Source organism: Sarcophilus harrisii, chromosome 2 (genome assembly GCF_902635505.1).
Source record: "Sarcophilus harrisii chromosome 2, mSarHar1.11, whole genome shotgun sequence".
Lineage (NCBI taxonomy): Eukaryota > Metazoa > Chordata > Mammalia > Dasyuromorphia > Dasyuridae > Sarcophilus > Sarcophilus harrisii.
Genome location: NC_045427.1, coordinates 379,826,314 through 379,839,337, shown reverse-complemented (window position 1 = coordinate 379,839,337; position 13,024 = coordinate 379,826,314). Strand labels below are relative to the sequence as shown.

At 34.4% G+C, this 13,024-nt stretch overlaps 1 protein-coding gene across 4 annotated transcripts in view; it reads right to left on the bottom strand.

Moving 5' to 3' along the window:
• The window catches only part of RBM27 (RNA binding motif protein 27), a 64,970-nt gene that overhangs the window by 4,993 nt on the left and 46,953 nt on the right, over window positions 1–13,024 (bottom strand). For all 4 annotated transcript variants that reach the window (XM_031953479.1, XM_031953482.1, XM_031953478.1 and 1 more), the window contains 6 exons: window positions 12,070–12,144; window positions 11,495–11,659; window positions 9,260–9,364; window positions 8,934–9,125; window positions 7,917–8,003; window positions 4,676–4,786 (listed from right to left, as the gene is read on the bottom strand). In XM_031953479.1, the coding sequence (XP_031809339.1) occupies window positions 4,676–4,786; window positions 7,917–8,003; window positions 8,934–9,125; window positions 9,260–9,364; window positions 11,495–11,659; window positions 12,070–12,144 (735 nt within the window). The remainder of the gene's footprint in view (window positions 1–4,675; window positions 4,787–7,916; window positions 8,004–8,933; window positions 9,126–9,259; window positions 9,365–11,494; window positions 11,660–12,069; window positions 12,145–13,024) is intronic.

Below are 13,024 nucleotides of genomic sequence, written 5' to 3'. Positions count from 1 at the left end.
TTTCCCAAATACATCCTTCTTCACTTCCTTAAACCTAGTGAGAACATCATTAAGATTTTAGTCACAATTTCAAAGCTTTTTTTTTTTTAACCTTCACTCTTGCTTTTACTTCCCTATCCCATTTAATCAAGTTGCTAAGTCCTGTCAATTCCTCCTCCATAATATATTTACTTTCCTGTTCTCAGTCGTAAGACCATCACCTTTGTTCAGAATCTCATCACTTGTCATTTGAACTACTGCAAGGGATCCCTTCCTCAGATTTCTCCTCTCCAATCTAATTTCCATATAACAGTCAAAATCATATTCCTAGATAAGGAATTTGACCATTCTACTCCCCTGCTCAAAAAAAAGCTCCAGGGGATCTATTGTTTCCAGGATAGAAAGAAATCCTGTTTATAGATAAGAGTCTTCAAAACTGTATTCCAACTCATCTTTCCAGGCTTCTTTCACATACTTCTTTTACACCCTCAATGTTCCAGTCAAATTGGCCCACCTATTATTGTTCTTTATTATTGACTTTATTTATTTATTAAATACATATTATTTATTTATTTATTATTGACTTTAGAAAGTCAGCCTAAGAACTACCTGCTACCAAGTTTTTCTGGTGCCTCCAGATTTGCCCACCACTCTGAAAATTACCTTTAAGCTAATTTGTATAATCTGTATTCATCTCTGGGATGTATTCATCCCACCATATCTTGGAATTCCTGATTTCTTTACTAGATTCACTGAAAAGATTTTTCTTACATGAAATCTTTCCTGTCCCTTGCCACTCCATATCCCAGCTGCTAATGACTTCTCCAAAATGATCTTATAGCTAACTCTGTATATTCCTCTATGAAGGTAAGTTCTCTCCCCCAGCAAGAATGTATGCTCTCTGAGGGCAGAACATTTTTACTTTTGTTACTTGTGTACTTGCAGCACTTGGATAATCAAGAGTGGCCTGTTACCTTCAATGGATGATCTTAACAGGGATTTCTTAGCACTAAAAGGTTAAATGACCTGTCAGGGCGCAAGCCAGAATGGGTCAGAGAAAGAACTTAGTTTTTTTTTGACTGCAAGGTCAGCTCTCCATCTATTACAGAAATGTCAAACATGCAGTCCATCATGCTCAAGTGTGGTTTGAATCAGGTTAAAATGTACTTGGGAAATATTTAACAAAAGAAATGAAATTAGAACACCAATAACATTAATGAATTTTTCTATGTCAATATGTGGCCTGCAAGGATTTCTATATATGGTTTAGTGGCTCCTGTTTCTATATGAGTTTCACACCACTGATCTGTGTTATTGTATTGACTCTTCATACTTAGCACACAGCAGGTGTGTAATAAATGCTTTTAAATTTATTGATGGTGTTTTTCTCAAAAAAATTAAAATTCTTTGAGGGTCATTTAGCCAATCAATAAACATTTATTAAGCACCTACTATGTTCCAGGAATTGTGCTTAATGCTGGGGTATAGAAAGAAAGGCAAAAGACAGTCTCTGTCCTCATGGAGCTTACAATCTTATATGGAAATAATACAAGCACTTCTATACAAATAAATTATGTGCAAGATAATTTGGAAATAATCAATAGGGTAAAGAAGAATCAAGAAGGACCATGAAAGGCTTACAATGGAAGGTGAGATTTCTAGCTGAGATTTGGAGGGGAGCCAAGAAGTAAAGATAAGGAGAACATTCCAGGTGTGTGGGACACCCAGTGAAAATGATGAGGCTTAGGAGGAGGAAAACTGTCTAGTTTGAGAATAGCAAGGAAACCGGTGTCACTGAGTGGTTGGCGCGCGCGCGCATGTGTGTGTGTGTGTGTGTGTGTGTGTGTATGTGTGTGTGTGCTGAAGGGGATGTGGGGGAGGGGGAGGAGTGTAAGAAGACTAGAAAGATTGGGAGTACCCAAATTATAAAGTGTTTGAAATGCCAAAGGATTTGGCAGGGAGTTTCCTGAGGGGTTGTAGTGGGGAGCTGGGTCCCTATAGTTAGACCCGTACTATGGGACGACTAGAGTGAAGAGAGACTTCAAAGCAGGCAAAAAAGCCAACATGTTATTGCAAAAGGGTGTGAAGTAATGAAAACCTATATGGGTGTAATGACACTATCAGGGGAGAAGGGACTATATGAGAGATGTTTTGAAGCTAAAACTGACAGGTCTTAATAACTGATTGGATATAAAGGATAAAGAAGAAAGGAGGAGACTAACATGACATCTAGATTGTGAGCCTGGAGATCTAGGGATACTTTCAATAATAACAGGGAGTGAGAAAGAGGGAAGGATTTGAAAGCAAAGATAATAAGCTCAGTTTTGGTTACATTGTGTTTAAGATATTACAGGATATCCAGTGTGAGAGCTACAATATATAACTGGAGATGCAAATCTAATGGTCAGCAGATTAGGTCTGGTTAAGTAGATCTGATAATCATCTGCCCAGAGAAAATAATTGAATCCATGGGAGCTAATAAGATCAGTATACAGGAAGAAAAGAGAGCCCAGAATAGAGTGTGACTTCCATAGGTCAGGACCTGGATGAATATCCAGCATAGCAAACCAATCAAAAGGCTGAAGGAGAACAGGGGTAGAGTACTGTCATGAAAACAGAGAAGAAAATATCAAGGGGGAGAGGATCAAATCTCATCTCTTTGAAATGTCAACTATCTCAAAGATGTTCTCCAATCCAACATCCTGTAGACATCTTAAACTCAATATGTCCCAAACTGAACTAAATATAATTCTATTCAAAACCTTCCTTTAGTTCTCACTTTTTTTTTTTTAAATAACTTTTTATTTACAAAATATATGCATGGGTAATTTTTCAACATTCACCCTTGCAAAACTTTCTGTTCCAACTTTTCCCCTCCTTTCCCCCACCCCTTCCCTGGATGGCAGGTAGTCCAATACATGTTAAATATGTTAAAGTAGATAATAAATATATGTATACATATTTATACAGTTATCTTGCTGCATGAAAAAGATCGGATCTAGAAAGAAGGTAAAAAAACCTGAGAAGGAAAACAAAAATGCAAGCAAACAATTAGTTCTCACTTCTTATTGTTACTGAAATATGACCTTTCTCCTGGGTCCACAGGCTCACCACCTAGGTATCATCTCAGACTCATTCTCTCTTACCCTTTAGCCAGAAAAGGGAGGAGAGATAGTGGACAATAGTTAGTAAGGATGGATAGATCAAGAGGGTTTTTCTGAAAACCGTGGTGATAGGAATATGTTTGCAGACGGTAGGGAAACAGCCAATAGTCAGGGGGAGATTGAAGATAAGTGAAAATGTGGATGACAGAGGAGCAATCTGCCAGGGAATATGGATGAAATAGGATCACTTGTGCAAGTAGAGGGGTTTGCTTTGGAAAGATAATGGGTTGCATCATCAGGTGAGAAGGGGTGAAGGACAAAACAGTGGTAGAAGGAATCTGGAAGATGTGACTTAAGGAGGAGAGGAAAAGGGGAAGCACTTGGTGAATGCCCTTATTTTTTCAGTGAAACATAAGGCAGCTGAAAACCTGAGAAGACAAGGTTACCTCCCTTTGGAAGGCTTGAAGAGAAATTAAAAAAAAAGTCTGGGAAAACCAGCATGGTCAGTGGGATAGTGAATAAACTGGGGAGGTGTAAAAAGATTATCCTGCTGCAATGAAGGTCCAGTTGACATTATGTAACATAAACATTAGGTAGATCCAGTCAACATCATTTTGTGATTTTCTTTCTTTCTTTTTTTTTTTTAAAAGCTTTATTCAACAGCAGATGAGTAGAAATAAAAGGAGTAGATGGCAGAAGTGATCTATAGCTGAGACTTGGCAGGGCAAAATTTGCAACAGCATTAAGAGGTAAAAGATTTTTTAAAAAAGGACAGTGTAGAGATCAAATGGTTCAGTAAAGGGTCAAGATGGGTAAGTGAGGAGAGGTTTGCCAGTTCAGAGGTGATGACATGGAAAAGAAATAAGGGGTGGAAAAACTGGAGGTTACAGTACAAATGAAGAACAGAATTTGAGGTTACAAGACAAAAGGAAAGATAGAATGACAACAGATTATGATCAGAAAAGGAAACTTCAGAATTCATAAACATGGAATGGAACATTTGTAGGTAATGGTAAAATAAAAGTATTTCTCTGTGTAGTTAGCTGAAGTAGGATGAAGAAAACAGGTTACGGGAAATGAACAAGCTAAAGAACTGGGAGGTCAAGGTATTAAAGAGAATATCATTATGTATTTTGAGGTTTCTACTATGAGGTCAGGAAATAGGGAGGAAAGATTGTTAACTAGTCCATTGATTCAGTGAAGGGAGTGTCCTAGAGGACAACAGACAGAAATGACCAAATTGTTGGATGGGTGGTAGCTATGGATTGAATGAACCTCAAAGGAATTAAGGTTACTGAGTGATGGAGATAAACTTGGAAATGGCTATGAAAATCAAGGAGAATTTCATCTTCTTCACCTTAATCAATGAGTCAGAGGGAAGAAGTGAAAGTGTAATCATGCAGGAAAAGGGAGCAGGGATGCTTTTATTTTTATTGTTGTATTATCAAATGCCTCATAGTTCCTGGCATACAAGAAACACTTAATAAATTCTTGTTGAATTTCTTCTACATATGACAGATTTACTTCCACTTCAAGAAGACAAAAAAGTTGGGAGAAAAAAAGCCTTAATTAAATTCTTAAAAATTATTTACCTCTTCCTTGGCTTCTTCTTCCTCAGTTTCTGTGGATATAGATGGTACCTTAGGTTTGTGCCATGATATCTGTAGTCTGCGATCTTTGAATTTTGATCCTTGGTTTGCAGCCTACAATGTATTTTCCAAAAAAGAAAAGAAAAGAAAAACCAAAGAATATACTTTCAAATACAGGAAAAACTTATTCCTTTAAATAGTGTTTTTTAGATGTCAAAAGATATGATTCAGACAAACTCAGTTAAAATAGATGTTAAATAGCTAGTGGCCAAAAATAGATATGCAGAGCATTCCTTAGTACAGTTTTAAGATACCAAAGCTTTTTTTTTTTTTTGGGGGGGGGGGGGGGGGAGGCACGCGCGGAGGGGCTGGGGCAATTGGGTTTAAGTGACTTGCCCAGGGTCACACAGCCAGGAAATGTTAAGTGTCTGAGGCCAGATTTGAACTCAGGTCCTCTTGACTTCAGGGCTGGTGCTCTTTCCACTACGCCATCTACGTGCCCCCAAATTTAGTTTCCATGTTTTTCTCTTTTAGTTAGGCCTATTTTTGCTGCTGCTTTATCTGAGATCATAACTATCTGTCTTTTTAAAAAAAATTTATTATTATTATTTGCTTGCTGAGGCAATTGGGGTTAAGTGACTTGCCCAGGGTCACACAGCTAGGCAGTTAAGTGTCTGAGACCAGATTTAAACTCAGGTCTTCCTGACTTCAGGGCTGGTGGTCTATCCACTGCGCCACCTAACTGCCCTAAGCTACTAAAGCTGTAAGCAACACTGTATACCCTGTTTAATTTAAAAATGCCCTTTATAACCAATCCTTCATGATGTTTAGAAAAACAAACTGGACTATTAGCATTATAGTGAAGATTTAAGATTCAAATATTAATCTCTTGGAATAATTATTTGGCATCTGCAAATTTTTAAAAGCTTAAATATTGTAAATGTTGCATTCAAAATAAAATTTTAGAATATATCTTATCTTCCTATGTCTTTCCTGTTTTACAGTCCCATGTATCATTTTATCATTTTATTCCCTATCAGCAAAACAGTCTTGTGCTTTTGTAATTCCTTTTATTTCTGTAAACTATTTCTAGCTTTTTAAAAAGAGATGCTTGCTAGGTTGAAATCAGATCTCTAAACCAGCATCTATCTAAGTGAAGATTTCTGATCATTAATTAGACCATAGATTTAGGGACAGAAGGGACTTTTACCATGTTAGCTCATCCAGCTTCCTTATTTATAGTCCCAAAGAAAAGAAAATGACAAGTTACAGGATCCCCAAGTAGTAAATAGCAGAACCAGGTTTTGAACCCAGGTATCCAGATTTGAGATTCAGCATTCTTTCCCCAGAATCATACTGCCTTTCTCTTCTAACTGACCTTTTAACTGTGAGTTTGGTGGAATTTATATTTTACACATACAGTTTTTCTTTCAATTATGTTTTACAATACTCTAGTAATTATCAGCTGTTTTAAAGAAGACAACAAAATGAAGAAATTTAAAGATTTGTTTAGTCATAGAAGAAATGAGTAAATAAACCAGAGAGAGAATTCAAAGGTCTTTTGAGGCCCATTTCATTATTCTTTTTCTCAAACTGTAGAGAGACAATGAATTATCTCTGATTTTTGCTTCATTCAAAACTTATTTGAAATATTTAGCTTATAACAGCATTTTTCAACCACAAATGAGAGGCTATTTACCACTATACATACATATACTGTTGGAACTACAGAAATTGAATGAACAACACTTTGAATTGTGATCTGGATCCTAGTACTTAACATAGGGAAAGTGTTCTTTTTCCAATATAGGGTTAAGTCAGAACCTAAAAAGACTTCAGTCTCCCTTGAGTTGAGGTTCTTTCAGTACAAAGTGGTTCATGAAGTAAACCTATTCATATATCTACCTTGTTCCAGGAAATCTCTTCAGCATTTCCTGTGATTTAGGAATGAATGTAGGGACCACCAGTGAGTACCCATACACTTAAATGTTCTGGCTGAACAATGCTCTTACCACCAATTTATGACAAGTAAAAATGCTTACAACACCTGATAATGATTCAGCTTTTTTTTTTTTAATCCATTAAAAAAAATTGTGGTAAATGAGCACTGAAAAATATTGAGATATAAACATATCAACAGTATACAGATTTCATTAAAATACTACATATAAATATTAAATATATTACACAGAGTGTTAGATTTAGCATTTAAATGTAAGAGCAATTAAGTAATCTAGTCCAATTCTCTCTTTTTTCAGAATAAAAATATTCAGTTCCAAAAAAGAAGTGATTTGATCTGAGTCAGATGGCCATGTTTTTATAATAATAGTTTATACTTAGATGAAGCTTTAAGAGTTACAAATAAAATTTTCTACTTGATCTTCATATGAATGTACAAATTGGGCAATAATTCCTTGTCTAATATAGGCTATCCATAAGCTATAAAATCTCCTAATTGACTGTGGCAGTATTTATGAACACAATATAGAACATCTGTCCTTGCTAAAATAAAAGTCTTCACATAGAATGGATCATACTTGAACATTAAATTCAAAAAATATATAATACATGCCTAAACTACACACACAAAGAACTAAATTAGATTATGAGGAAGATAAAAATCTATGAACGGCAAATTGTGGTAACCCTTTGGATAAACCATGAAGAATCATTTTCTTGGTGGAGAAAACTCTCAAAGACTTTTTTTTTTAAAGTAAACTGGAAGATAAGAATGGGTCAAACTCTGCTTGGAGAAGCTATATGGAAAGGATAACAGCTATATGAGAAGTCTGCAGTAATTACAGCAGCAGTATTCAGTTGCTTTGTATGAAGCCTTACAAAATCCAAAATGGGGGATGAGGAGGAATTAGAGATATTTAATAGGATGATAATGTAACACATACAAGGACTTTTTTTGCCCCCTTTTAGAAATGTAAGATTTCCTTTCTTCTGACTTCAAAACTTGGTTATTTTTGGAACTAAAACATCACAACAGGGGCAACAAGTACAATAATTATTCCATTTTGAGCAAATTTTCAAAAATAAAAGGTAGAAAGTGATCTAGTACATGTTAGCTTTTTAAGAGATCATCACATTCCCAGCACTGTCAGAAGAAAAACCAGGTTAGATTGATACTAGTTATTGCAGTGTTTTAGATACAGACAACTATTCTGTCATGCTAACCTATTACAAAATAATTAATCTGTGCCATAGTCCCATAAACCATGTTCCACATTTTACTTACATTTTCAGCTTCTGACCTAGACTTGTATGTTAAAACAACACTTAAAGGTGATTCTTCTTCTTGGAGATCTTCAATATCTCCAAATTTCTATGAAATGAAAAATGTATAAGATATGTAATTAGAAATCAAGAAAGTGAATGATTGCACTAATTTCAAACTCATCACATACATATACATCATTATGTGTGAAGTGAAAGTGGAACAAATGGAAATAATAGGCATAAATAAAAGAACAGACAAGAATTCATGTAAGGAAAAGCTAGAACCTTAAATTCATAATTCCTCTATTAAATCACAACATTTGGAAAAATGATGGAGATATTTCCTTTAAAAAAGTTTGAACAAAGGGCAGCTAGTTGGCACAGTGAATAGAGCCCTGAAGTCAGGAGGACCTGAGTTCAAATCTGTCCTGAGACACTTAACACTTCCCAGCTATATGATCCTGGGCAAGTCACTTAACCCCAATTGCCTCAGCCAAAAAAAAAAAAAGTTTGAAGAATGAAAAAAGCATCTGGTATAAAATAGGAAGCTATAGCTATGCAAACTGTTTCCTCATAAATAATAAATATCTGTATTAGTAGCATTGTCCATTAATACTTGTACAACAGTTGAAAAGCAAATACTGGAGTATATATACCATAACAGAACCTGGAGCCTAAATTCTACTACCTTAATCAAATTATTCTATAATTTTGGCTTTTCTTGGAGATTATTTCCCTTTTTAAAATTAATTAACTGACAGCCCATGTAATAAATATAATATAGTCTGGAAAAAAAAAAGCCACAACAAATACATTTATGTGTTAACATTATGGAATTATAAAAGAACAAATATTCTTTTATGATCTTTAACACAAATTGATGGGATATGATCATATTGATGATTTTACAACTACTTTTCCAAACGTAAAGCCCTAACATGTATATACAAAATGCAATGAAGCAGCACTGAAAGAAGAATTTGTTTCCAACCTTTTATAATTGTCTTCATATTTTGATCATACTTTAAAAACTTACTGAGAAATGCTGAAGTAATTCATCTTTCTCCTCCTCAAAAAAGCCCACAACTGTTATGGCTCGGGGGCGATGATCCACCACCATGTGATTTAATGAGCCCCTTCCCCTTGCTCCACGGCCTCGGCCTCTTCCTCTGCTTTGAGAAGACATGGTCTTTCCACGACCCACAGGTAAAATACCCAAACGAGCAGCCTAAACAAGAACAAAGAGATTAAGCTACAATACAGTCTCTAAACATGGATCCATTATCAGAGACAGATGGCATAATAAAAAAAGTACAATGAGACATTATCTTGGTAGAAAAGTTAACTTTTCCTTAATCTCACCTCAACCTGTAACTGATTCAGCTTTTTCCGTAATTCTGTTGTGTCTTCGCCAGAAGATAGTCTCTTGTGGAAGTCTAGTTCTGCATCTAGCAACTCTTTCTGTGCCTTTAAAAAATTAACAAACACAATTTTTAAAAATTTTATTCATATTTTATTCCTAAAAATTATGAATATGTCTATTTTATGAAGGTTATATAAACTAGTAAAGTTTTAAAAGGTGTAATGCACTGACTTCAATGGTGTTCATAAATACCATATATAAAATTGTTGTGATATAAGTTGTAAATACTGTGTATATAACACATACATAATATGCATATATTAATAAACCAACCAGTAATACCAATTAGATAATAGTCAAAAGCTCTGGAGTGAAGAAATAATTTAAGTTAGAAAACAATTACAGAATGCTTCAAAAATGGACAGGATCTCAGATATTTGGTTCAAAGTTGGATAGACATTATTGAAAGAAAGTGGGATTCTTCCCTAATAGTAAACCTAAATTTGTCTCTTTACTAGTCCTACCCATCAATCTTGGCTCTATGAAGTTCTCTAGAGCAAACTCAAACAAGTCTAATCTTGGTTACATGACAACCTATCAAATAGTTGACATAGCTTTCACATCTCTTTCTAAATATTCTCTTTATGTGGCTAACTATTCCAAGTTCCTTTCCTTAAGGATTTGATGGAATTATTTTCCATTCCTTCACCATAACTTTTTCTGAGCATGGTCCAGCTTACCTATAGCTTTCTTAAAATATGATATCCTGAACCTTACACAATTCCCAACATAGGGCTTATTAAGGGTAAATTTACATCCTATCTTCTAGACTTCCCTTATAGCTGTTAATTCTGTTATTGTTTTTACTCTTTAAAATGAAATTCCAATAAAATTAATATTTTATTTGCCTTTTAGATGCATAATCATGAACATAATAAATTTTATATCAATGTGTGTACACACACACACACGAAATTCTAAATTTTCATGCTTGACACCTTACACCTTATTGGAATCATATCTTCCAATGCATCTACCCAATTGTGATATATTATTTAATATTTTAAAATAAGGAAAATAGATATAAATGACAAAATCTCTCCAAGTCCAGAATGAGCAGGTCCATAAATCCTGATTATCCTTTAAATATTATATCATATTAAATCTAGTATTATCTTTTGAAAATTAAATGGGAGGTCAGGGACATATCATCAACAAGATAAAGGACTAATTTCTGACCTCATCATTAAACTTAAATTGCCCTCTTCAAAGTTATCAGTTATTTATTAATTGCTAAATCTAATGATCTTTTTTAATGTTCTGATTCTTTGACTTCTTTGTAGTCTTTAACATTGTTAATTATCTTCTTCCCCTTGACACTTACGTCTTTTTAGATTTTTGTGACACTGCTTTCTCTTGGTTCTCCACCTACCTATTTGACTACTTCTCAGTCTTCTTTGAAGAATCTTTATCCAAGTCATGCCCACTAACTATGGATGCCCCACAGGGCTCTATCCAGGGACTATTTTCTTTTCCTCCTTTTCTATTTCACTTGGCAATCTCATCAACTCCCAATGATCATTTCTTTAAGTAGATGACTTTCAGATTATATAGTCCCAATCTCTTGCCTCACATTTCCCACTACCTACTGTCTATTTCAAACTTTAGGTTTCATTATCTTTTCCTCAAACACTAACCTTCTCCCTATTACTTTTGGGAGTACCATCATTTTCAGTCACTCAAGGCTCCTACCTAATTGTCATCACAGTTGCCAAGATCTGTCAATTTTAACATCTCTCACATGGTCCTTTCTCTCCTCTGACACTATTACCAGACTAGTGTTGGCCTTCATTACTTCATGCCTGAACAATTGCAATAATACCTGTCTGGTTAATCTCCCTGTTCAAGTCTCTATGCCTTCTATTATCCATCCCTTGTCATCCTGTCCCTGTCTCTTCTCCTTCTCCATTCCCATTCAATAAATTCCAAGAGCTTCCTATTACCTTCAGGATCAAGTATGAAATCCTCTGTTTAGTTTTTAAAGTCCTTCATAACCTGGCCCTGTCCTGCCTTTCCAGTCTTTTTTATTCCCCTTCAAGTACTCTGCAATCCAGTGACACTAGCCTCCTTTGCTATTCCTCACACAAGACACTGTAAATGTGGGCAACTGGGAATCATTCATAAAAGCAGGATATAAAGACAAAATCAACATCCATAAATTCAAATGCAGATACCTCTGTCTTTGACTTCAGTTTGGACTGTGTAGAAGCTGTAGACGATGTTTTTAATTCATCTTTCAATTGTGAGATTTTTTCTCCTAGCTCTTTCAAGGTCTTCATTATGTTTGCTCTTTCTTCTGGTTTCATGTTCTTATTTTTCTCCAACTTTGATATTAGCATCTACATAATACATGTTCAAATTATATTAGCATAATACACGTTCAAAATTTGTAGCTTAACAAAACCAATATAAGCTAAGTGCTGAAAAATTAAACAGGTTTTCTAGAATGGGCACATATAAATAACACAATACACACCCTCCTCCTTCTCTTCCTTACAAAGGTGAGGAGTTTTGGATGTAGAACACTACCTACACTACCATTCTCTGATAGGTGCGTTGGTTAGCTTTGCTGAACTACCTTTTTTCTCCCCTTCTTTTTTATTCTGGCTCATCAGGGTAGAATAGGGAAGAGACACATTTGGAAATAAAGGTGAAACAAAAACAAAATACAACAGCATTTTTTTTTTTTTGAAAACCTACATGTCTTCATGTATAATAATATAATAGATGCACAACATGAATTTCTTACCTTTTGACATTCTATTTGCTTCTCTAGTACTTCTTGTCTCTTTTTCCTCATATCTTGCTGTAGCTTCATTGCCTCCTACATAAATAAAGGGAAGCTAAATTTAATGACAGCATTTGCTACTGAAATGTAATGGAACCATTTTTCTAAAGAATTGTTACCTGGGAAAAGTTTTTCCAAAAAAATTTCTATTGTAAAGTTTTCAAATTATTTAAAAATAATTCTAAAACCAAATCTACTCAATGTAGTTACTAAATAAAAATACATTTATTTTATGAAAGTGACTAGCAATATTTAATTGTCTTATGTGAATGTAATTTATTCACTTCTAATAATTTGACTTTGTTATAGATATATCAGGATCACATCTATTGATGAATAAGCCAAGTGATCATTTTTGATACGAAATTTTTCCAAAATGTATGATGTTCCTATAATTTAGAAATATCAGTGACAAGAGGCTCTCAAGACATATGCCATATATGCTTGCCAAAATGTGTAGTGATTTGCCTTCATTTAATCCTAATGCACTTAAATATTACCTTTGGTCAAAAAAAGAGGTTTATTTAAATCAGAAAGATACTGTGTGTAAAATAAAAACAAACAAAACTGTGAAATAAAGCTTCTTAAACTGTGGGTTTTATGAAAAATTTGACAACACTAAAGTGTCTGAATGTTCTGCTTCCTGCAGTATCAAATATTCCAACAAGATCTAATTCTTTATGTAAAAATAAACAAGCACATTCTTTTCATTAGTATGCAAATCTGCTTTTATCTTTAATAATAGCAAAATTATATGTATACCAAAGAATTATTTAAAAATAAATTTATGATTTATTATCAGTAAATTTGCATAACTATTTTATATATCTATATTCCTGGGGTCACACAAAAATGTCTTAGGCAAAAAAGGGCTGTGAGTGGGGAAAAAACCTTGACTGAAACAGTAAAAACTGTT